The sequence below is a fragment of the Microchirus variegatus genome (assembly GCF_963457635.1).
Source record: "Microchirus variegatus genome assembly, chromosome: 11".
NCBI classification, from domain to species: Eukaryota; Metazoa; Chordata; class Actinopteri; order Pleuronectiformes; family Soleidae; genus Microchirus; species Microchirus variegatus.
In genome coordinates this window covers 8,897,323-8,922,548 of record NC_139812.1, presented here as the reverse complement: position 1 = coordinate 8,922,548, position 25,226 = coordinate 8,897,323, and the positions used below count along the sequence as shown (strand labels likewise).

Below are 25,226 nucleotides of genomic sequence, written 5' to 3'. Positions count from 1 at the left end.
GCTGCTGCCCCCTGTAGGAGGGTTTTATACTGTCCCAGTATTGGGCGGGAAATGCCATGGACATGCTGACCATGACAATAAAGCCATTTGACTGTTGTGGAGAGACTGTTGCCATAACAAAAAGGAAATCTTCAGAGTTGAAAAGGTCATGTTGAAATCCCACTCACACTGTCCGTGCGTGTGGATGTAAATGGTGGATGGAGGATCCGCACACCAGCAAAAAGTTCATACCATTGACAATGCAGCTTTCGTGTTTTTGTCATTTGCGTGGTTTTTTTTCAGTGTTGATCATGATAATGATGTGCCAGTTGTCCAAGTGCTTATTCTGTGTCTATGAGTACAAAGGACAGATGAAGTTTGTGATGACAGAAATTCAAAAACAACAACAGAGACGGTGCCAAATATGCAACAGAAACAGATGGGGCAATAATTGGATAACATCTGAGGTGGGGTGTGGGTGGCGGGGTGGGGGGGGGGGGGGTTGCAGTGTATATCTCCACTGCTGCATAATGTACAGGCTTATAAACACAGATGGGCGCAAACTACAGATGCTTAGCTCAAAGTCAGTGTGTATCGTTGTGTCCTGCTTTCGCATGAAGCAGTGAAAAATACTTAGTGACTTAATTGCCTCATTGTCTTTGATGTATTCTTGTGCTGCTTCAAACACACCAATAAATACTAAGTTATCTGTATGACCTCGACTCTGTGACGCTTATATAACGTGACTGTCAAATGTTTTTGTCTGTGCTATGAAGTTGTTTTCTTTGGATTCCTTCCACTTTTACGCAAGGTGGATGAAATATAATCGGTAAATATTCTTCCTGGTTCCACTGAGTTCAACTCCTTGTTTTGTTCTCTGACCTTTGACCTATCCCTGTACAATTCCACTTCCACAGGTTGCATTAAAAAGATTCAGGCTGTAAAATGTAGTAATGTAAATATTGTTCAATATAGAATGACTGATAATAAATTAGTATCAGTTAGACCTAAATAGGTTTGTGTTGCATCATAAATGTGAACCATTTATCGTTCCATATCAAAGCATTATTTAGCGTTATGTAGATTATCATCATAAATATTATTATTTCGATGTCTTTTTCTCAAAAAGGCCCTCAGGTTATTTGAGTTGAGGCCCCTGGAATAAGTTACTTTTTAGTTTAATTCTAAGTGTTGCAGTGTGATTGTAATATTGTGCACATTATTGACCTAAATATAAAACATTTTATTAAAAGTTATCTCTTGAAATAAAAACTTCCCTTTACAATATACAATCACCACATATATAATAATAAAATAAATTCTGATGTTTTAATGCATAATCAGGGGAAACATTACTAGTCTGACGAATACAACGCTGTGAACCAATAAGAAGAGGCTTCTGTTTATGACGTAAGCACGTTTTTGTACGTACGGAAGTGCCTGACAACACAACGCGCCAAAATTACAAAGGCACAACAAAACACAACACATCAGCACTCTTATTCACTAAACCAGGTCAGTAAATGAACGTTTGACTGTTTCGAGAGTGAATTATTTACCCGTAGAAACGCGGGTCGTCGTCCTCCTGGGTCAAACTTCGGAGCTGTAGCTGTTGTCAGGATGGGTTTAATCGAGCAGTGCCAGGAGCTTTTCAAGACCGCCAGCCTGTACGAGGTGCTGGGCTCCAGCAAGGCGGCAACCGAGGCAGAGATCCGGAGGAGCTACTACAAAGTGTCGCTGCAAGTCCATCCAGACCGAAATCCTGAAGACCCGCTGGCTACACAGAAGTTTCAGGTCAGCTAACAGACACACACATTAGCACATTAGCCTACGTTACGTAGCACTGCAAACTGTACCAAGAAGCACTTTTATTCTCCCAGTGTCATATTTACAAGTGTCAGACAGACATGCGAGTACTCGCTCTGTACACATACGTAAACTATACTGATGCACTAGCATGTAGCATGTTAGCATAGCTTTTAACGTGCAGTCGAGGCCGATGGTTCTCAAGCCAAGGGTCTGGTTTCTGAAAAGGGTCACATGGTAAAATATGTGTGGTCATGTGACCATGTCATTTGTGGCGATTGTTTTCCTGCTTTAGTGGCTAAAACATACTGGTCATGATGAATAATTGTTATTAATTAAATTATTTTGATATTTTTCTATATATTCTTTGTTTACTATTGATATTACAGATAATGACATGGGGAGGATATTATATCTGTACTCTTTCATTTCATTTTGTTGGGTTTGTAGAGCTGTATGATAAGATATACTCTTTTTAATAGAATTCAATATGTATCACAATATAAATCAACTTAATGGTTCTGCCAAGCTTATGAATAATATCTGGGTATTTTTAGGCTATGTACCAATATACGAGATGGGGATATAAAGCTGCACACAGGTTGTTTCCCTGTGTACTCATGAAAGGTTCTCTTTTGAGATGTTTGTGCTTCTCAAAGGAGGGTAACAATACACTGTAAAAACACTTATTACCTTTCATTTCAGATAGTACCTGCTTTAATTCCTTGTTATGTTAAATGAAGGATATTTACGTGTTAGAAACAGCAAAATGCCTATACATATGGTAACGTTTTTTGTGTTTATTAAGTTACTTTTTTTTAGATTGACATTTTAAAAGTATATACCATTTATAGTTTTTCACAATGTGTTCAATATAATAAATATGATTATCAATGCAATAGCCTTTAAAATCATCATGGATATCTGATGATATCCAACATCTATGATATCTTGTCTCGTCATGATATAGATACAGTATATTATCGATAGATTGCCCAGCCCTAGTGGAAACTGATGAACACATGTAACAAAATAATAATTGCCCTAACCTGAAGATGTTATAAAGTGGTGCTTATGTCACATAAACACATTACCAAGGACACTTATGTTTTACAGTGAAAAACAAGAATCATAAAAATATGATAAGGTCCCTCAAAGAGTACAATGCTCCCCCTTGTGGCAATTAAATTACTAGGATTGTATGTGAGCAGCAAGCTTAATAGCTTTTAAATGTAACTCGCATGAAAAAATAAAATAAAAATCACATTCATGATTAACCTTGATGATGGAAATTAACCATGGTCAACTTGCTGAGGGCTTTTAATCACCTTTCACAATAATAATGTACTATGCCATCCCTAAACCTATAAATATTCAAATTTAAGAAGCTGAGATCACAGAATGTAACACATATACCTATTTATGGATTATCAATTAATATAATAATCAAATACTATTATAATAATAATAATAATAAAAAAATTAGACAAAATGTGACTATTATCCTCTATAGTATAAAAGGTATGAACAAATCTGACCACTGACACGTTTCTAATGTCGTACACTGTATATATTATCACTATAAGCCTGGGAATTACAAAACATTAACTTTACTTATTATCTCTAGCATTGTATGAAAAAAGGATGTTCATGTCGTAAAGGCATTGAGAAAAAGCACCTTTGCAAGCAAATCTGTGAAATGTTTCTGTGATTAACAAGTATTTATCTTTTTCTGCCCACAAAGAAGTTTGTAACAGTTGACTTATTTCTGCAGGAGCAACATCTTAAATTATGGGACATTTATGGCGATGATAACTTACTGATTTGAAGACTGTTATCATGATAATCTTGTCACCCAACATATATAACTCACTCCCAACACTCACTCTGTATGACCTTTTCAAAGCTGATAAAAACGAATGCCTTCAGTGAATCAGTAAATATAAGTAAGCGCTGCTGGTGTGTTTTTTTTTTTTTTAAAGTCAAGTCTGACCTTTCTTCACGTTTTCACCCTCCAGGTATTGGGGAAGCTGTATGCAGTGTTGAGCGATAAAGAGCAGAGGGCAGTTTACGATGAGCAGGGAGTGGTGGACGAAGAGTCTGACGTCCTGAGCCAGGACCGATGCTGGGAGGAATACTGGAGACTGCTTTTCCCTAAGGTACGGAAGCACAGCTGAGGCATTTGACTCAATAATGAGTCACACTCACAGTCTTAATCGTTTCTGTTGTTTACACATTTGATGACGTGACACTTGGAGTGAGTCACTGTTATTTCGGGAATCCTCTTTCAGGGTGATGATGATGGTGGGGTATTAAGATGAATGTGTCACAGAGGATAATTGTGCATGAATGCAACAGTGATATTAAGTCCTCATTTAAGCGAGTAGACAAGTGTGTGTGTAACTGTGTGTAACTTACCAGAGAATGTGGCTGCATTTTACATTTGACACCTAATATTCTAACATTTATCAACTTTTGTAATCGTTCAAATTGGCAAGGTGGTTTAGTTACACATTTTTCCGACAGGTGACAAAGTCAAAAGAGATATTTTTCTCATTTTACAGGGACTTTAAAGAAAAAACTGTTTCACACCTTTAACAACCAGCTGCACCTGTGTCCGTCTCCTAGATAACAGTGCAGGACATCCTTGAATTTGAGAAGAAGTACAAGGACTCTGACGAGGAGCGGCAGGATTTGCTCCAGCTTTACGCGAAGCACCAGGGAGATATGGACGTCATCACGGCCTCAGCTCTGTGCTGCTCCCAGGAGGATGAACCTCGGCTATGTGGCATCATCCAGGCCGCCATCGACGGCGGAGAAGTCGAGTCTTTCCCTGCGTTCACCCAGGAGAGCAACAAGAAGAAGAGAGCGCGTAGGAAGAGGGTGAGAAATATGGTCATGCTCAAATTCACACGGAATCGACATTCATTTTTCTGTACTTTCAAACTCTAACTATTTTCTTGATCCAGGCGGACAGAGAGCGGCAAGAGGCAGAAGAAATGCAGAAGGAGTTGGGACTCGGTGATGAGGATGATAGTCTTGTGATGATGCTGAAGGTAACAGATGCGTTAGCTCATGGTAGAGACATGTTTTGTTTTTCTGTATTTTTTTAATAACGTTCCTTGTTTTTTGTGTTTTTTTCCAGCAAAAACAGAAGTCCAGAGAACAGAATTTTAACAGTTTCCTGTCTGACCTGGAGGCCAAATACTCCAAACCAAGTGGTAAATCACAGAAAGGAAGGCGAGGGAAGAAGTGAGATGCATACTCATTTGTGCTCTGTTTGTAGAAAATATACACGTGTGTACATTTTGGTAAATATTTGTTCAAGTCACACCTTTTCAGATTAATACTTTTCCCTCCTGCACACCTCCTCCTATAAACTTCTTTGTTTGGCCTTTGCAGTTGTTTTACAACTAATTTTATGTAATTTTTTTATTTTTATTTTTTTTTTCTGTCTTCATAAACACAAATAAAGTTCATATTTATGTAATATACAGTGATTTGTGCAGATGTTTTATTTTTTATAAAACAGAATCAGAGAAAATGCTCTGGGAAAAAAAAAACTTCCTCGAGCTTTCGTTTTTGTAGAATGGCTGTCAGATAAATTAATAATGAAGGAATGAGGGAGAAACTAGCCTTGCTGCAGTAACCCTGATGATAAATAATGTTTCGGCATCCCCCGCTTGGCTGTAATTGGATAAGTTAAGGTTAACAATAAACAATATTATGTACAGATGTAATTAAATCCTCTTAGTTATTTACAAATAGTTTCCAGTAAGTGCCTGTTTTCCTACATTATCTTGAAAATGAAGTAGCGATAGCATGTGATATCTCAGTGATTTTTGAATTAATGGAGAGTTGGGCAAACATTCTAGGTGGCCCCTTCTTCTCCTTTTCCATGTGCAATGATGTGCAAAAAGTGGCTCTGGGTCCATAGTCGCTGAAAATTGTGTCCTTATAAAAGATACAGTACCAAACTCTGATTCGGCATCAGAGGCAAAAAAAAGTGCTTTTTTTATCTGCTCTATCCCTGTGTGGATTGATGTGTTATTCCCTGCATAGTCAAATACTAGTACAACAACACACCACAGAATAAAATACAGTACCTTCACATATAAATAGATATATACACAAAAAAGATAATACATTTTACGAGTTCTCTGCGTGTGCTGCATGTGAAGATGAAGTTATTGTCGATAGTCATTTGTGTTTGGCAGCCACATAAGCTGATCTGTGAATTACCAAAAAAAAAAAAAAAAAAAAATAGGCATGTGACAAAAAATGTCACCAGAGCAGCATAATGTGGAAAAATATGCTACTAGAGTTTGACAAAAAATGTTAAGTGGTCACAGATGCTGCGGAGTGTTGGACTTAGAGATCAATGGCTGAAGGTCGTGGAGGTCAGAGGCAAACTACAGGCCGGGTCTGCTGGCTCTGGACGAGATTCCTCCCCGGGTGTAAGACCGTGGTGGGATTGACGTAGGCACCAGTGGAGCTGTGGGGAAAGAAATATCTCTGGTTAATGAACATCCTGAGTTTTCCAGCAGTGGCAACATCTCACATTCATAGTTCATCTGAAGAATTTTATCTCCAGCTTTTATCCACTAACCTGGGACAGGAGCGTGTGAGTCTGGCTCTTCTTCGTCTTTGATGGGCGAGTGCCCCATGGGATGGTGGGAGAACGAGTCCAAGAAAGACAAACTGCTGATGCCAAGACTGACGCCGGTCACGCCGATTCCAAGAGAGTCTGAAAGAATGAATAACAGGATGTTATTCAAAATCCAGTGTGGGGAGAAAATAAACATGGAACAGAAAGAATTAATGATTCTGGATGGGAGATTTTGTTCCACAGAGTCAGTTGTCATAGGGTATGCTGAAAGACTGGAGTATTTTATCTAATAAAATGTGATATATATCCGACACAGTCACTGGGTTTGCACAGTACAAGTGTAGGCAGAAAATAAACATGGAACAGACAGTATTAATGATTCCCAATGGGAGAAGTTGTTCCACAGTTGTCACAGGGGATGCTGAAAAAACAGTATTTCATCTCATAAAATGTATAAATATCCAAAAATAGAGTTAGTTGTGACATAGGAACTTTTAAACAGCTGAAAATGAACATTTTACCTGTAGGTGTGAGCATAAAAAAATGAAATCTAATGAGTAATAATAATGAATGACTAGTGGCTACAGGTGAATATAACAGTAAAAACACTCAACAGTTGAAACTTCCCTCTTCAGAGTAATTTTATTTTATTTTTTTATTGGTTTTAATTGACCAACTTGTCAATTTATTTAAGATACAACTTAACAGGATAGTACAGTAACATGGTAATAGTATATAAATTGTCAAAACCTGGACATTACTTTGGAAATAACTTGGTATTACTGTGATATGATCTCTTCATTACTACACAATTGCCATTAACAGTATTACCATAATATAACCTTTTTTTACATATTACAAACACATTTTACTGTACTGTAATGCAAAGTCTAACTAAAAAAAATGAACTTATTAATTAATAGGTTGGATTTCTGACCTGTGCCCACAGAGGCTCTGCCCGGCCTCCCCTGACCAATGTTGTCCAATACTGTGAAGGAACGACGGTACGGTGTGTCTGACTGAAAACAAAGCCACGGGTCAACCATAATGTCATATAGTATTAAACATGTTGATATAATAAACCCCCTATATCTGATGGCTTGAAAAAAAATGGTCTTTTGACCGTTACTGTGATAGCTTATGTGTTTATGTTGTTTTGTGTGCTGATAAACAGCATCTCACCCTGTACGTGTGAGTGGTATTTGGGCGCGAGAAGACGTCCAATAAAAGGTGACGGTCTCTTTGTATTGAACTGCCAACTTCGTCATTTATAGCGCTGTGTGCACGGCTGGACGGACATTTCTGACGCTGGACACATGGAAAAGAAAGGACATTCATTGGTTGCGTTGATCAATAAACGTAATACAGTGGCCTTACAAATTGACTATTAACTTCTACTTTTATAGTTTGGGGTTACTGCTAAATCTACTGTATATAGAGAGTCATAACAAATTCTTCATCGTCAGCGCAGTCATGTTTTAGGGACTGTACCTGTGCGGGTTTGGAGTGCTGCCCTGAGTGAGAGTGTGAATCTGACTCCCCAGTGCTGATTGGGGGAAGAAGTGTGTTTCTGCTCAGAGGCAACAATGGAGATGTCAGGCGGTCACTGGCTGTGGGTCTGTGGAGGAAGACGTGTATATTAAAAACGGAAATAGAAATTATAAATAGATTTCTCTATGCCTTATATTATGTATTATATATATTGCTTATTTCTGCAGAGATGACAGTGGAAATGTAGAGCGTGGACATGTTGTAAACTGAAGGTGTTACCCTTACTCATGCTGACCGAATGATGTTGAAATGTAGAAGTTACAAAAAATGAGGTTGATGTTTATAATGCATATGTTGAATATACAGGAAGTACTGTACATGAGTTGAATGTGCTTCACATTTAAGAGTAAGATTACAAAATCCTCAGCAGCCTCAAATTGCTCCATTATACATATGATGCTCAAGAGTTAGGATATTGTGAGGATAGCACTATATATATATATATATTTATATACATATATATATATATATATACAGTATATATCTTTCACTGGCAGTTCACGATAAGTTCATCTGTTATTCTGACTCCCGTCACCTCCCACCTCCCTTTAATAATACACCACACAGAGCCATGAGGCACAAGTTGAAAGGGACTCTGTTTTCAAAGTGATATCTCTCTGCAGAGCTGCAGAGGGAGTTAAAAGTGAGACAGGAGTTTGGGTGAGGGGTTTGGCAGGGCTTCCTGTGATGCTAAAAAAAACTCACAGACGTGTCCCACGGACGACCTCGTCCATGGTGCCCGCTGTGCTCGTCTGACTCAGGCTGGGTACTAGTGGCAGCAGAGTCCGGGGGGGAGGGTTTCTGCGTCGAGCTGACTGCGCTGGACGAGACATCGAGGAAGAGCTCAGCTCCAGGTTTCGTCGAGGACGAGGTTTGCTGGAAGGGACCACGCTGGAACCCGGTCTGTGGGACGTCCGCTCCTCTGGCTCTCTGTGTGGAAAGGAGAGAGTGGGAAACAACTTACATTGAAGCATTTCCACCCTGCTGCCAACTGGCTGTTTATTCTACCAAAGAAAAAAAAAATGTGTCCATACTGGTTTCGATCCAGTGCACCAAGGTTCCTCTGTTGCAGGGGGATGCTGTGGATCACAATGAGGTCATTCAGGTTGTGCTGAGTTGCCACAGCTCCAACTGGAAGCCTTCCAGCCTGGGGAATGGTGTGAGTTGAGGGGGAGAATATAAGAAAACAAAAAGATGGGAATGATTAAGGGGCCAATGACAGGGAGAGATAAGAAGAGACATAAGAGACACATAATATAGGGGAAAGGCAGGTTAGTTACAAAGAATTTACCATAATTTATAATCTATCATAATTTGTCATAAGCCCATTGGCCATATGGTTAGTTTTTTACATGAACAACACAGTATAATCTTCATGAAATTGTTATTTATCATGCAATGATGTCAGGATGACGAACCATAAATAAACACTTCGACACTTAAAATGCAACAAATGTAAAAACTAAGAAAAGCATTCCAACATTCCCTTTGTGAGGAAGAGGAAAGTTCAAAGAAAATCAAAGTAGTTTGAGTTGAAAACAAGTTGCAGTTAATTAAAAGGATAAACAACAGTGGCAATGCTTTTGTGTTAATCAACAGGCACAAGCACATTTAATAAGATAAAGAGAATGAGCCGCCATGGACGGCGTGCACACAACACGCCACCATTTTGGCTTTAAGTGAAGAAAGTTACATACACTGGGCGGCCTTTTCTGCTTTTTGGATTTCCATCTGGACTTGTGCTTTGAGCCCTTTGACTTTGTGTTCTTTAAGGAGGAAACAGGTGACAAAAGGAGGAGTGGATGTAGAGGGAGGGAAGGAAGAGGGTAAAGAACATGAAATGAAATAAAATAAGGAAAACAGACAAAAAAAGAGATACACAGAACACATTGCCAAGGTGAAGAGCAGAGAATTAAGAGGGAAGAAAAGAGAACAGCGACAAGTTAATGAACTGCAAGCATCGGCCGACAGGAAGTGCAACAGGCAAGAGTGAAAAATTAGACAACCAGGTGAGGACAGTGGAAAACAAATATATGACTATATATGTCTGCAAAACAGAACCTCACAGCAGGGAATGCTGAGCCATACTGAAGTTATACTGTGTTCTCTTTTCAGACCTCACATGACTCACATTGAAGGTCATCTACAGTAAATAAGAGATCTCTGGATGATCTTTTTGTACTGGCACTGTAAATGTATACTTTTATGATAACTTTTAGACATAACCTAACCTGGAACTGCAGTCCAGCTGTGAGCGTGGGCATCCTGCCCTGACCAAGTTTGGGCAGCATCGTGGGCAGCGTGGAGAGCAGCATGAAGGGATTCTGGGAGTCTTGCTGCACTGGGCTCAAGTTCATAGAAATCTTTTCTTCATCTACTAATCACACACATAAAATCACTTCAAAACACTGCGCATAATAATGGTGTTTGTTAACGTAATTGATGCAAGTTAAAAGTAAAATTCAGGTTTACTTGAGGTGCAGCATTCCCATTGGCGTTGCACAAGCTCTTTCATCCAGCCGACCAGCTGACGCCACACATCGTCAAAGAGCAGGTCAAGAACAGCTTGGTGGCGACACCGATATGGCGAGACAGGGGGCAGAGAGTGATGCTTCTGACACGACTCTGTACATTTCTGCTCCGACTCATCTTCCCTGTTGAAGATGGATCCAGTCAATCGATCAATCAAACAAAATATGCAAACACTTCAAAGGCGGCTAGCATGATAAAAAGTGAGTAACTTACATGGCCCTGCTATCAAAAGCTAAATATTCCTCCATCTGACCCTCCACTTCAATCACTCTTGGCTTGTAATGACTGCTGGAGCCACTGGGGGCGACAAAAGGTCCATCCAACTCTGCTGAGGAGGGTGTGATCAGTGCTGCTCTCCTGCCCAACACATTCAACCTTTACACCAAGACACAAGAATACAACGTTAAAGGTCTACAGCAACAACATTTGGACAGTTTATTGACAGAAAGTATGTTCAAATGAGTGTAAACTGCTTAAAAAAATGGTTTTCATAGCTTTAGAATACCAGTAAGCCTTGTGTATGTACTTTAGGCAAAGGCCTTATATGCCGGCAGGTTTCTGTAGCACAAACCAGTGCATGTTTTGCATTTTGAAGCAGAAGCTTATTATGCAAACTCCATCTTCTTTGTTGCACAAGCAAATGGATAAGAGGAAGAAAATGGCAGCTAGAGTCAGAGAGTACAAGAGTAGCAAGAATTGCAAAAGAGTATTTACCCTCCTTCTGGTTTGCAAAGACTACTGCAGTTTTCACACACGCTTGGGAAAGGCAGGAGTGAGTGTATACAAATTAATATAGTCTTCTGATGAGATTTGAGGTTTACATGATAGTTATTTAAACTGGAGGTTTACAGAAGTTGCCTGCAGGCTCGCATTGGACGATACCAGTTGTCCAATGTGTACCGGGCAACATCATCTCTTTTCCTCTAAATGGGAAGATAATCATGTTCTATTAAAGAGTGAAAATAGATAGTTAACACTTCAGGAAAATGTTTACTGGCAAAAATCAAGCAGTAGAATAATTTTCCCATAGACTTCTATTCAACCAGAGTTAGTACAAATAGTAGAGTCACCCCCTGGTGGCCAACTGCTACTTCTGTCCAACATCCTGCTTCACTTTTCAAACTGGAACACTTTGTCCAGTTTTGTATACAGTGTATAATTGCAATAAATAGTCTCAACATTGGATGTCACTAATTATTACACACTGGACATAAAAATGTCTGTCCACAGAAACAAGCCCTTACATCCTGTAATCAATGAATACATGCATACACAACACATGCATAAACAACAAGCCAGAGAATTTAGGTCACAAAACCACAGCGTCGCCAAGACGTCTCTATAATTGATGCCGCAACACTAGTCATCTGAACTGTCAGCCATCAGCCATCTTGTTTAACATTAGTTTGAACACAAACGTTGTCGACTAGTCATAGAGTATTTTATATTAGCAGACTGATCACAAAATTGTATGTCTTAAAAAATAATGGTAACTGTACAATAGCTTGACCCTATACCAGCCAGTGCCTTTGAGACTTACTCTGTGCTGTTACTCTTTTCTTTATTCTGGGTCTTCACACTGCTCTCTTTGCCGTCTGATGGGCTGCTGGTCGAGGTAGCATACCACTGGAAGCCCTCGTCACTGGGATCCACCAGCTGAGCCCCGAGGATCCTTAGTGACACATTAATAACAAGAGAACTTAAAATATGCAAGAGGGGATTTGTCACCAATGTTGCACCGTTTTACTGGGTCGGAGAAGACAAAATACCGAAGATGTGGGAAACGTGTAGCCCACTGCTGGCATTCATCCTGCAGTCCCTGGAGAATCCCGCCACCACTGCCTCTGCCCTCATACAGCTCCTTGTCGATCTCCTCAAACATTTGCTGCACTTGTCGAGATGCTGCCTTGTCAAACTCCTTTAGAGCAAAAGACAGACAGAAAAATAGGAAGAAGAGCAGGTTATCATTTACCTGCTCTATGACTGAAAGCCACTGCTTTTCAGGTATTTTTTTTTTTTTATTTCTCACAGCTTCAGTGTGCATAACAATTAGCTCTCTGGGATGTGTTTGAGTATTTGTGGTTATGCTGGATTGTTCATGTGCTGTAACAAAAATGAGACAGATAGAAAGGTGAACTAGTATGCGCAACAGGGTTTGTTTTTCCTCAGAAGCAGCTTGACAACAAAGTAAATAAAACATTGAATTCTGGAAAGACTGTTGTTGGACTGAGGCTAGAAATACAAAAATGGAATCAGTCCTCACTATTTCAAACAAGTGGAAGGCATTCAAGGCCCAGGTACCTCATTTAGGAGGGTTTATGAGCAGAAACTCAAAATATCATCTGTCTGTGTTTGTATGCATGTTTAACTGCTTTAAAATAAAAATTATTTTAGCCTTTTATCATGTACTTTAGGCAAGGAAATTGTTTTACAGAGGACACCATCTTGCGCCACCACGTCTCTACAGCAGCACACACGCATTTCACACTTTGAAGCAGAAGCTAGCAGCAAACAGAGAGGAACATCTCCATGCATGATGATAAGATACGGAAATGACTAAGACATTGGGAGAGTGGAAGAGTGAAGAGAGTTGTAAAAGAGTCTTTATGCACATGGGAAAAGCAGAGGTGGGCAGAGGGGTCCTCACGATTCGAGATCCTTTACAGGTGTACATGTGTAGATGACTAGCTGTATGTCATTGTTCAGGTTTTCATTGGTAGGCCAAAATGTTGGAAAATCAAATCTGACATTAAACCATGTATTACAGTCTGTGTTTTGTCTTTGCTACGGTAAAACTAAAGGCTTTTTAAAAATGCTCAAAACATGTGCATGTGGGCATGCGTGCCTTGTGTGACAGAGAGAAAAAGACTGTCATAATTATTTTACATGAAGGTTAGGTAAACTGATGTATAAGACTTACATCATAGCCCCAGGAGAAAACAGAGCTCCTCTCTGTGGATAAACCCGTGCCTGACGCAGAGCTGTGGAAACCTGACCATGACTGGCCGGAGTCTACAGAGATGACAGTGGGGCAGTCAGAGTGGCCTGAGGCAGCAGACGTCTCCGAGCTTCAAAGACAAAGGGATATATATCCACAATGTAAACAACAACACCTGTTACATATAATATATACTAGAGCACAGCGAATTTAACAACTACTGTATAGTAATTTATAATCTATGTAATTTAAATATTTAAACTCCTCCGTTATTACTTTTCATTATAGTTTTTCATGTTTGTATATTTATCTATGTTCTTGTGGTTGTGTTTATGTCAGAAATACATATCTTCTATTCAGTGCATGTATTTAGTTTTTTTGTATTAAAATAACGAACTTCATGCAGCTAAAAAAAACCAGAGATGGTCCATTGCATACCTTAGTTTTAACTTGTGGTTATTTAAGTTACTGTTGCAAGATTGGCAACACTGCTCTGTGTCTTATGTTATGCTGATCTTACTGCCACTAACTGCTGACACAATCATGGGCAAGGTTTCAGAGTGGAAAATAAATGTCAAATGTCAAAGTAATTGAATATTCTAACAGCCTGTCTCTATTACTTAGTCTTTTAATTGCACATCTGAAGAAGGATATGTGATATCAATGAATCCACTGCCTTGGAGTGTCATGTTTCACAAAGTGAGCACCTTGAGAATCAGTTGTCCACATGAGATGGTCTAACATTACAAAACATACTGGCAAGAGAATGACATTTAGTCCCTATTAAGGTATTTTTCAGAGTTTGCTAAGGTTTGAGTACCTGCACACAGAGCAACCCAGGCCTTTCTGTCTGTGAACTTAGTTACCTGTTGTGAGTGGAAACAGCTTCCTGGAGGTCATGGAGGTAGCGCTGAGGGGTTTGGTTATCATCTGCTTCCTCTGGAAGAGGATGGTGGTCAAGGCTGCTTCGAGACAACCCACGACTGTACAAGAAACAGATCAAACACAACAGTCAGAAAAGTCAGTACAAAATCACATTTAGGTGAGGACACACATAAAATAAAGACACATCAGAGAGTAAACTTTATTCTAACTGATACAGCAGATTGTGGAAAAAAAACAAATAAATATTTATAGCCATTTTCCACTGAATGGCAGCATCATCTTACTTTGGATAACACGGTGGCTGGTTTTAAAAACTAAATGTGATTGTGAATTTTATTTATGGAAATTACTTTGTATTAAATCATAATGCTAAATCAGGAAGAACTTGACAGTGTCTGGTGGACTGATGTGAACAGGATTAATAAACAGATTATTGTTCAACAATGTATGTTTTTGCAGGGCTTAGTTATCCAGTTAAATTGGGGCTTTTTATTAAGACATGTTTATGACTACTGGTAACAGAATCAAAGACAAATGAAAACCAGTATTGCCAGAATTATATGAACAAATTTGTAAAATATGTATATCACATTTTAAAAACAGTGTACAGTTAAAACGTATAAATGTTACCATGTAATAATGTACCAGCTTAGAATTTAGACACATCTGCAACATCTCATAGTATAGCAATATACAATGTGTGTACCCCATGCTGTGTGGTACACCACAAATAAAGCACACGGTTGTCTAAAAAATAAAGTAAATTAGATCATGGACCATCAGTGCACAGCTGATCAAGCGACTTCCACGTTTCTGATGTACAGCTCCTCCTGTCATCAGGCTGTGTATGACATACATATATTAACCTTTCACATTTGGTACTCACATCTCAAGTTTGTGCGATACAGGTCTTCTGTTGTATCGTGAAATCATCCTCCCTCGTTTCTGTTTTATACATTCACGCCCACGTCTCTCATTCTTCCTTTCCCCTCCAGGACTCGCTGGTTTGAACAGTCTGGAGAGGAGGTTGACATTTCCTCTAGTCCGTGGATAAATGCACTTGGTGCACACCGAGCTGCTCTGGCTAAAAATGCTAACGATGTTTGTTAATGTTTTGCAGCTAATGTAGGGAGGAAGTTACGTCTAACTGGGAGCTAGCTAACATTACATGAACGGAGAGTCAAAACATCAACAAGGCATGAAATGCAGAGTAAAACAATAAAACACTTCGGCTATGGTGAACCTTGCTGCATTTCAATAGCATTTTATGTTGGGAAAAAAATTGCCATATCCTCTAGTTTTTAGCGTAAAATGAAAAGCGTCTAATGTTAATTTAGCTAGCTATCGTCACCTCAAATGGATTTCTCTGCTTCTAGTGCCGCCGCCAACAACACGGGTGTCATGGATACACAGCTTCACTCTCCCGTTGCCTCACGGGAAATTGATTTCAGTACAACGCCACATTTCCACAACACCGTCTGACTTGTTCACTACAACTCCCAGAGTCCGTATCGCCACAGTAGTTACGTATGTGAAAATTGTCCGCCTGTCGACAGACGACTAAGCTCAAACTGCATATTATACCGTAGATGTCTTCCTTTTAATATATTTGCCGATACGTTTTACCTTGTAAATCAATGTGGTGGAATTATTATTTTTTTTTGTCATACGAACTGCGAAAATAGGTTTACACAAAGTGTAGGAACTATTATTTTTCGCAAGGTTCGCAGTCGGGTTGAATTCGCAGAAGGACCTAAACAGTGACAGGAGGCGTGATAACAACGTTGGTAGATTTGAGAAAAGTTTAATTTTGTCCTCCATAAAAACGTTACATTGACTTGACAGGACTTTAAAAGAGGATAAGGTAAGAGCGGTTTACTCTATCACAGAATATAATACTATATTATAACAGATATAAATGAACAACGTATAATAGCTACATATTACCTGGTAGACTGAGTATCTTGTAACTTTCTAACAAAGAAACGGGTTGATTCTGACATCGATCACTGTCACGTCAGTCTGCCACTTTATTTTTGCACATGTTGCTCTCTGTTTACAGTTTTGAATGCCTTGATTTTTTAGTTTGTAATCGCGAGCTTTTATCATAGGTCTTGCTCATATTTTACTTTACTTAATAAAGTGTTTTATAAGTATTTGTAAGTATGTTTTATTTGATTGATAGAATTGTACTATTACTTCGCTGATGCTTTACTCTAATTGAGTTTTTGAGTGACATGGAGCATATCCCAATCCTGTTGTCTTTTTTTTAATCATCAGTTTCCTTTCTGCAATGGATGCCCCACAAAGGAGAATGATCAGTGACGACACTGTTCAGTACATACTCTTCTTGATCCAAACAGATGGTTCTTCTTCACAGAAAACAGAGGAACATCTCTCACATCTAGTTGAAGAGATATTTGCAAACGTTGCTCCACTCTTGGTTCAGTACATTTGGCAGCATCAGCCATTCAATCTCAAGTATCATCCAGAGCAAGGTATAGTCAACTCTACAGAGATGGATTAGTTTAAATATTGATACAATTATTTGTATTGTTAACCAACACTAAAGAATACGTGTTTTATTTCTGTCAGGAGGTGTCCCGGCTCACATTGGAGGCAGCACTAAATTCGGTGACAACGTAGAGGATGAGTGGTTTATCGTTTACCTCCTGCAGAAGATAACACAAACTTTCCCAGAGCTTGCAGCCAGGTACAAAAAAACTGTGTTTTGACATCATGTTTTCAAACCAATTAAAAAAGACATGGATTTTTGTTGGTTTACAATCATGTGCTTGTCTTTTAAATGTTCACAGAGTTGAGGACAATGACGGGGAGTTTCTTCTGATTGAAGCTGCAGATCATCTCCCTAAATGGCTTAATCCAGACACTAGTGAACTCAGGGTGAGATAATCAGGAATTAATTAATTGTTCTCGGCCTAAAATAATCCATCCTCATGTGCATTTCAGCTTTCAAGGTCTAAAAAATAATTTTGACAGACATTTGAAAAACATTTTGAGTTCATTATCCACTCACACCATTCTTCCCGTATAATCTCAATTAATTCTTTTTTTAATCATATTTGTGGGTAATTGAACAAGGCATGCAAAAATCACTGGCACTACCTATTACTAACTATTATTTAACTGAATCTCTTCTGCAGGTGTTTCTCTATAAGGGAGAATTGCATATCCTTCCCTGTCCATCCAAAGCTAATCCAGTCGGCATTTTAAAGGATGTGGTACCCAGTGCGGCACAAGCCCTTATGTTGCTCTCCACACACCCAGACGCATGTCGAGCAAGTCCGAAGATTTGTTCAGTCCTGAGGAAACGTCTTGAAGGGTCAGATGGTGTTTTCGCTTCGTAAAAGTCTGGATGACATGTGCTGATGATACTCAAATAGATACTGTAAATATTTAAAAGTATATGCATGTTTACTCTCACCTAGATACCCAGAGAAGATTAAAACCAGTCTCCACCGTGCCCATTGCTTCATACCAGCGGGTATTGCCCAGGTGTTGGCACAGCGGCCCGACCTGGTCGCCCCCGCAGTATCAGCTTTTTACCTGCGGGATCCAGTAGATCTGCAGGCGTGTCGGAGCTTCAAGATCTTTCCTGCTGATACAAAAGTCCTCACCACGGTAAACACACTTACTATATTGGTGCAGACAAGTCTGTTTTTCAAAGTTTTTGTTTATGTATTATGTTGTGTTATACTTGTTCACACCCTTGCCCTTTATCTTATATTTCTTATATTACCAGGTAACATTCACCCGTTGCCTGTATGCTCAGCTGCAGCAGCAGCACTTCACACCAGACCGAAGGAGCGGCTTCACTCTGCCTCCTCGCTCTCATCCTCAGCACAAAGCCCATGAGCTTGGCATGAAACTGGTAAGCCATCCTTCAAGTATTTGCTTTTTATTCTGATTGGTGTTTTGAAGTTAATGCTGTTATTATTAGCCATTAAATATGATGCAAGAGAGCACATAATAAGGAGTTTTAAGCTGACATTGTTGAGTTTAATATGTCTATTTGTTTGTGTTACTCTGCTAACAGGCACATGGCTTTGAGATCCTGTGCTCTAAGTGTAGGCTGCCTTCATCTGAACCTGATGCCCCCGTCAGCTGTAACCCTCAGTGGAAAGGCTTCATGGACAGTCTGAAGAGAAACGGCTACTTCCGGGTGAGTCGGGCAGTTTGAATAGTAAAGTCAGTTAGAGAAACCCATTCATAACCAAGTGTTTTAGAAAGCAAATACAGTCTATAATTACATTTTTGTCAAATGCAGGAAGAACTGGAGGGTTCAGCGCATTGGACAGCGCTGACAAGATCCGCAGAGAACTTTTTCAAACAGTCAGTCGCCTTAAAATCAAGGTGAGGACTGTTGGTGTGTGTGTGAGACTGTTTGTTAAAGCACTATGTGATTATCTACGGCTTTGACATCCATTTGTGTGAATCTGAATATAGATATTGTGTGTTCTCTTAGTGCTTTGTCCCCAGGTGAGGAGGTTCTCCAGCTGCTGCACAACTGCAATTCATTCAGCTTGGAGGAGCTGAAGAAACAAGAGTCACATCTCCCCCAAGAGGACAGTGAGTGAAATGCACCTTTGTTGAACACACTCTTTATGTGAAGATATTGATTAAAGTTTACAGATGGATTTGCTAACAAGACTTTCAGATGCTGTCATCTTGACTTTGTCTCACCTTTGTTCACATCTATCTCTAGGTGACAGCTGGCTGGACATCACAGCTCAGGATTTGGAGCGTATGTTGCAGGAGAGGAGTTTGGGGAACGCTCATGTGAGCAGCCAAAATTCAAGCTCTGCCAAACAGAGACAGGATGTCAGCAGTGCAAAGGAGAGGAGGGAGGAGACAGAGGAGGAGGAGGCCACTTACAGCCTGGTAGCAGTCAGTCAGGGGATGAAGAACTTCCTCAGTGCTGTCTCGTCACATGAGGGTGCTGAACTGCCCTGGTGAGACAGACAGGCAGTCACAGTCTAGTCTTACATCTTGATCAAGATAATTAGTTAAGATTGGCGTTTCCTTTCCTCTCAATTCAGTTCTCACTCTATCTCTATTGATATTCCAGGAGCAGCTCAAATAATCCTTTCGGTTTCGAACCAGATGCGATGGCAAATGCCTTTGATAAACTGCTGGGTATGTGAATATGTGAGATATAAAGAACAACAATAACTTGTATTTACCAGACATGTATTTAGCATCTCTTCAGTGAATCTGTGTGCCTTTTATTTTTGTAGGAAGTAAAGAAGAAGAAGAGCTAGATTCAGATGATTTAGATGATGATGATGATGACGAGGAGGAAGAAGAAGAAGAGGAAGAAAAAGAAGGTGGTTATGCTGAGATAAACGGAGCAGAAAATTTGGACGGTTTGAGAAAGTACATGGACCAAATGGATCACGAGCTGATGAGTACTAATATAGGAAAGAGCTTCAGTCAAAGTGTAAGAGTTTACTGCTTATCATGCTCCTCCCACTGTTTAAGAATAATACACATGTTTTATGTTTACAAAACTGTATGTTTTCTTTTTTTTAATAGAATAACAATAAGGCAGACTCCGCTCATCTCTCTGCCACAGACGCTTTCCTCGGGGAGGGAGGAGTGGAGGAGGTGGAGGAAGAGGAGATCCAGCCTCTTGACGTGGACTTAAACCTGATCACAAACCTGCTCGAGTCCCTCAGCTGCCAAGAAGGCCTGGCTGGACCGGCCTCCAACCTGCTGCAGAGCCTGGGTTTGCACCTTCCACCCAATTCTGATTCATGTAACCAACAAGAAGTAACTCATGAGTGAGGAGACTGTTATTGGAGGATATAAAGGAACATTAGTGTTTCCCAACCCCAGTCTTCGTAGACCCCTGTCCAGCATGTGTTAGATGTTTCCCTGCTCCAACACACCTGATTTCATCAACTTAACATCTTTTAGTTTTTAAGATATTGCCATAGATGCAGGAGAAGACTGAGCCATATGACCGTACTTGTTGCCTTCAGGAGCTGCACTGACGTTTTGAGCGTCACAGACCTCCGCTAATTGATCAAATTTCTTAATTATGTTCTCTGTGATGTAGCTGGATCTATGCTGGGTGAAATGCAGGTGTTTCTAAGATCTTGCAGTGACGCGGTTTTGGGTGTCTGTGGAAGTTATCAAATGTAGTTATTTGCCTGGCAAAGGTTAAATATGTTTGCATGTAAAGATGCTCAAAAGCAGTATTTAATAACGAGCAAAAATCAATCATTGTGATAATTATCAATAACAACTTCTTCTATCATTGTGATAGCATCTGTTGCTACATCAGCCAGCCCAAGATTGACGACACTTTACCAGCTAAAGCTTTTATGGACGTTGAATTTGTCCCGTGGAGTTTTCACTGTGGCCAAACATGGCTTTGTTTACATTAATTCACTGTAAAGCTGTTTACTTTACTACAGCAGGCACTGAAGGCTTTTCCCATTAAGAATTTGCAAAAATCTTTAAGTTTTTCTTTTTACAGATTAAACGTGCACAAAAACAAAAAAGCAGACATATACTGTATACAACTTTTCAGATGATCAGTCTTCTATCATGGGGTTATCTTTCAAGCGGTGCTGAAATAAATGCATTTATCTTTGGTTTTGTTTGCACTGTACACACACACAGACGTTAATATTTGTTTTTCTTCATGATGTTTCTGACTGTCTTGTCTTGTAATCATGAAACTAATAGTCGATTTTCCAGTACATGCTGCTTACGTTGGGATACATGTCTTTATGTATTGTTTTTAACAGTACTTGCAGTGAGTGGGTAGAAACAGAATAAATATTTTTGCAAATAAACTCTGTCCGTCTGAATTTATACTGACCATCTTTGCTGTACAGGTACGATTACATGAACATTGTTTTATTTCTGTTTTCAACACAATACTATATCGGATTCACAAAACCTGAATATAGATTCTCGCTTATTCAGTGATGGCATCATTTAGTTTCTGATAACGACAATACAACTGACTCAGGATCTTCATTGAACTTCATTGAAGGGCAACTTCCTCTAGTGAAATATTGTCTCAAGTCAAGAATCTCAGTTTAAATATTTTTCATTGTGTTATGAAAGTGTGACTAAGTGAGTTCAATTGTCTGAAACAACCCAGACCTCACTTAATCGTTTTTCATCATTCATTCAAGGACTTTAACAAAGTGGTTGGTTGAAAATTCATTCAGTGGAATGTGAGACTTTGTGCTACTTCTCTAAAACAAACGAAACAAAAACCTTTATTAACCCTTATTGTTTGAAGCTGAAGCTATCGACTCATACTCATGTACCGAGAGATGAGAGATGTCACTGTGTCCTGTACAGGCCACTGACACTGGTGTTCATTTTCTTCATTCACTTATTTAGCTATAAAGAGCATGATGACATTTTTAGTTTTTTTCCGAACAGAAAACAGGTCATGACACTGTAAAAACAAGAGTTATTATTCGTCATAGAATACTACAGTTAACAACCTGTGGCTGTTTCAGTGTCAGACTCAGAGGATGTACATGTTGACTTAAGACAAGCTTAATAATCAAAAGGCCAAACAACTGTTTTGTGGCACGATGTTGACTTTGACCACCAAAATAAACATGTGTGCTAAATTTGAAAGGTTTCCCACATGGCATTCTTGAGATTTCACGGTGATCTTAACCTTTGACCCCTAAAATCAAATCAGGTTGATGAAAGTCAAATAACAAAATAAAATCATTAAAAATCCATCCATCTTCTACCACTTTATCCTCCACAGGAGGGTCGCGGGGGTTCTCAGCGGACATAGGGCAGTAGGCGGCGTACACCCTGGACAGTTCGCCAGTTCCATCACAGGGCCACACATAGAGACAAACAACCATTCACGCTCACATTCACACCTACGGTCAATTTAGAGTGTCTAATTAAAAATAAAATCGTTAAAATTAGCAATAAACACATAAAACATTTAAAATGATACAGAGCATAGCAAAAACACATAAGAAGCAAAACAAACAAACAAAACCAATGGTCTAACTCATTCCGTGTTAGATGCTGTGGAGTAATAGTAGGTTCTTAAAGACGATTTAAAAACAGTCTGAAAAGGATTCCCCTCGTGCCTTTCTGAGATATCACCATCAAAGGCAATGTATTTCTGCTATCACAGTGAACTTGACAACTGTTGATCAGTGGCAGAGCGGGTCATCTTGAAGCTGGAAGGTTAGGGTTCGATCCTCGGGTCTTCTAGTCTGCTTTACAATGAGTCTCTGGACAAGATCCTTAACCCCAAATTGCTCCTGATGGCTGATCAGCAGGTTGTGAATGAGTATGTGGTAGATAAAAACTGCATGACTCAAACATGGTGAGTGGTCAACACAAGAGCTACATAAATACAAACCATTTACTTTGATCTTTGACCACCAGAATTTAGTCCAAAAATCCAGACTTTTAGAGGGTTTAAGTTCACAAGATTGAGTTGGACAGATGCATAAAAACACATAATCATGTGTGAATGTGTGTTTTTGAAGTGCCATTACAGAAGTGAGATGAACGGCTGAATCGTCCGCCCTGCCGAGTGCAGCATCGCAGCTGAAAGTGGCGAAAAACACAGGGTGAATATGAAGACCAGGAGGTTCAGTGTCATCCCCAGTAGGAGAAGAGCGAGCAGGTATCCATGAAAGAGAAGGCTGTGCCAGCTCCCCACACTCAACACCTTCCACGGACTGTCTGGGTGCAGCAGCCACAGGACGCCCAGCACCCAGCTCTGATTGACCAGCTGTGTGTAGTAGATGTCAAAGATGGACAGCTGGGCATCAGAGGGGTGGAAGCACTCAGCCTCAGATACTTTAGCCAGCCAGCTCAGAGCGAGACTGTGGAGGAGTAAAGCCAGAGGTGCATACATGTACTCCAGAGGTTCAACAACTGAGAGACCACTGGAAACTGCAGAGAAAGAGGAATTCAATAGAGGTCAAATAAAAGTCACCAGCCTCACCTCTACATCTAAACATTTACCTGTGATGACAACAGATGTCCCACTCAGGATGGAGATCACGACAGAGGTGTGGAAAGACGGCAGTGATGACAGCTTCAGGACAAAACTACAGCCGACAGTTAACAGCGGCAGCAGAGGCAGAGTGAGAGAGAAGAGGCCGCTGTACGAGCTGCTGGCTCGGACCCACAGAGCGAGCACAGCGTGGATGCTGCTGCACAGAGAAGGAACCAGCAACCTCTCACCAAGGGACCAACAGTAATGTCTTAAAGGCAACAGATGCAGGACATGGAGCAGATTTAAGATCAACAAGGAGATCAGAACCTGGAAAAGATTTGATAATCGAAAGTCATATACTGTATATATATATATGTTTAAAATAGAAAGTTCTGATAGTTCTCACAAACAAACTTTATCAACGATGCAATTTCAACAGAGAGACAAAGTGTGTCATCTATTTGAATTACATTTGCAGTCATTAAATTATTAGTCAAACAAAGGAAACATTAATCATATATAATGTTTATGTTGCTTGTAATTGGGATTAATGAAACACCTGTTTAATTAAGGAATTGAGTGTTAAAAATCCCTAAAAATGAAGACCCACAAACACATGAACACCACACAAGGGTAAAATACCTTTTAAATTTGACCTTAACCTTCAGTACAGGGTCACATTCACATGTCATTACCTTTGTCAACCATTTTGGTTAAAATTTCAGTAGGCATTTGGTTAATAATTATATCCTGGTTAGTGTCCTAACAACAACACCATATGACCTGTCCTTCAAACTACCACACACACACACATGCACGCACACACACACACACACACACACACACACACACACACACACACACACACACACACACACACACACACACACACACACACACACACACACACTAACAAAAGTATAATTAAAAGCATTTAATTTTTCTTTTCCTTAGACTGACACATTATGTATCAGATTTAATGTATTTCCCCTCTGAAAATGCAATATAAAATCAAAATGTGTTCAAATATCCAGCATTGACACTAATTTTGCTGCCTATGTGGTCTCGATTTTAATTTCATTTTCTGCAAAAAAATTGCAAAAAAAAGCAGCATTTAAAAAAAAACAGCCCAAATAATATTGAAAGCAAGAAATAACTTACTTAAAATAAAATATAATAGTACATAGCCAGTACAACTTAAAAAAAAGTATATGTATATGTGTGTATATATATATATGGAACAGTAATAGTAATAACTTACTATAATGTTTACTGTATGCTGTCAGAGGTGATGTTTTGCAGCAGTACATAGATACTATGTGTAAACAGAAAGGTAAGCTGTGTTGGTACAAAGCAAAGCATCATGGGCTATTTTTACGTATCACAGTGTTGGTTTTCAGTATCAAGAGAAAGAAGCTTAAAAGCAACAGGTACAAACCTGAGCAAAGCAAAGAGCCACCGCATACGGATAATGGTACTGAGGGATGAAGATGCTGGCCACAAAGTTTCGGAGTTTGTCAGCCAGGATGTAGATCACCACGGCAACCAGGCACAGGGCGGGAAGCAGGGGCTTCAGAGCATGAGCACATGAAAGTCGCTGTGCTGTTTTGGTGGTACACCATCCTGACCTCCACCTCCATGAACTACACAAAAGGAACAGACAATATTCATGGAACTGAATCGGTAAGAAGAGAATCTGTGGTTTAAATAAGCAGGAAAATAAGCTTAAGTGGGAGAGACTGACATTATATATCCAATTAAAATTTAAAAACAAATCTCAGAGTGGATTTTGCTGATGTTTTTTTATTTATTTTTTTACTATTATTAATATTATTTAATCTTGCGTGCATGCAGACAGACGGGAGCTAGTACGATTACCTTATACCTTGTCATTTTGTGCAGATGTTGCTGCTCGGACACACAGATCAGAAGAGAAATGCACATTA

The 25,226-nt window shown here is 39.5% G+C and overlaps 3 protein-coding genes across 3 annotated transcripts; 2 read left to right on the top strand and 1 right to left on the bottom strand.

Moving 5' to 3' along the window:
- The first annotated feature begins 1,447 nt into the window (after positions 1 to 1,447).
- Positions 1,448 to 5,164, top strand: dnajc9 (DnaJ (Hsp40) homolog, subfamily C, member 9). The gene is made up of 5 exons (XM_083897273.1): positions 1,448 to 1,773; positions 3,804 to 3,944; positions 4,414 to 4,668; positions 4,755 to 4,841; positions 4,931 to 5,164. Exons 1-5 carry the CDS (start codon positions 1,600 to 1,602, stop codon positions 5,039 to 5,041), a joined length of 768 nt encoding a protein of 255 aa, XP_083753399.1. The 5' UTR covers positions 1,448 to 1,599; the 3' UTR covers positions 5,042 to 5,164.
- A 1,033-nt stretch (positions 5,165 to 6,197) lies between these two features.
- Positions 6,198 to 15,233, bottom strand: fam149b1 (family with sequence similarity 149 member B1; the record flags this gene model as incomplete). The annotated part of the gene is made up of 16 exons (XM_083897720.1): positions 6,198 to 6,280; positions 6,395 to 6,532; positions 7,332 to 7,413; positions 7,577 to 7,702; positions 7,886 to 8,012; positions 8,651 to 8,875; positions 8,980 to 9,092; positions 9,643 to 9,711; positions 10,177 to 10,319; positions 10,418 to 10,599; positions 10,691 to 10,852; positions 12,018 to 12,149; positions 12,247 to 12,395; positions 13,398 to 13,545; positions 14,282 to 14,398; positions 15,187 to 15,233. The coding sequence occupies 16 exons, from the start codon at positions 15,231 to 15,233 to the stop codon at positions 6,198 to 6,200; spliced, it is 2,043 nt and encodes a 680-aa protein (XP_083753846.1).
- Positions 15,234 to 16,060: 827 nt separating this feature from the next.
- On the top strand, positions 16,061 to 21,034 carry ecd (ecdysoneless homolog). Its single transcript, XM_083898091.1, has 14 exons — positions 16,061 to 16,164; positions 16,581 to 16,798; positions 16,896 to 17,013; positions 17,117 to 17,204; positions 17,465 to 17,643; positions 17,750 to 17,942; positions 18,064 to 18,192; positions 18,358 to 18,483; positions 18,589 to 18,674; positions 18,787 to 18,890; positions 19,027 to 19,273; positions 19,390 to 19,457; positions 19,559 to 19,761; positions 19,857 to 21,034. Exons 2-14 carry the CDS (start codon positions 16,594 to 16,596, stop codon positions 20,106 to 20,108), a joined length of 1,998 nt encoding a protein of 665 aa, XP_083754217.1. The 5' UTR covers positions 16,061 to 16,164; positions 16,581 to 16,593; the 3' UTR covers positions 20,109 to 21,034.
- The last annotated feature ends 4,192 nt before the right edge of the window (positions 21,035 to 25,226 follow it).

Coding starts and splice junctions, on each gene's coding strand:
- ecd (XM_083898091.1), top strand. CDS start 16,594: ATGGATGCCCCACAAAGGAGAATGATCAGTGACGACACTGTTCAGTAC. Junction 17,014..17,116: donor TTCCCAGAGCTTGCAGCCAG/GTACAAAAAAAC, acceptor AAATGTTCACAG/AGTTGAGGACAATGACGGGG. Junction 19,458..19,558: donor TGCCTTTGATAAACTGCTGG/GTATGTGAATAT, acceptor TTATTTTTGTAG/GAAGTAAAGAAGAAGAAGAG.
- dnajc9 (XM_083897273.1), top strand. CDS start 1,600: ATGGGTTTAATCGAGCAGTGCCAGGAGCTTTTCAAGACCGCCAGCCTG. Junction 3,945..4,413: donor GGAGACTGCTTTTCCCTAAG/GTACGGAAGCAC, acceptor TCCGTCTCCTAG/ATAACAGTGCAGGACATCCT. Junction 4,669..4,754: donor AGAGAGCGCGTAGGAAGAGG/GTGAGAAATATG, acceptor TTCTTGATCCAG/GCGGACAGAGAGCGGCAAGA.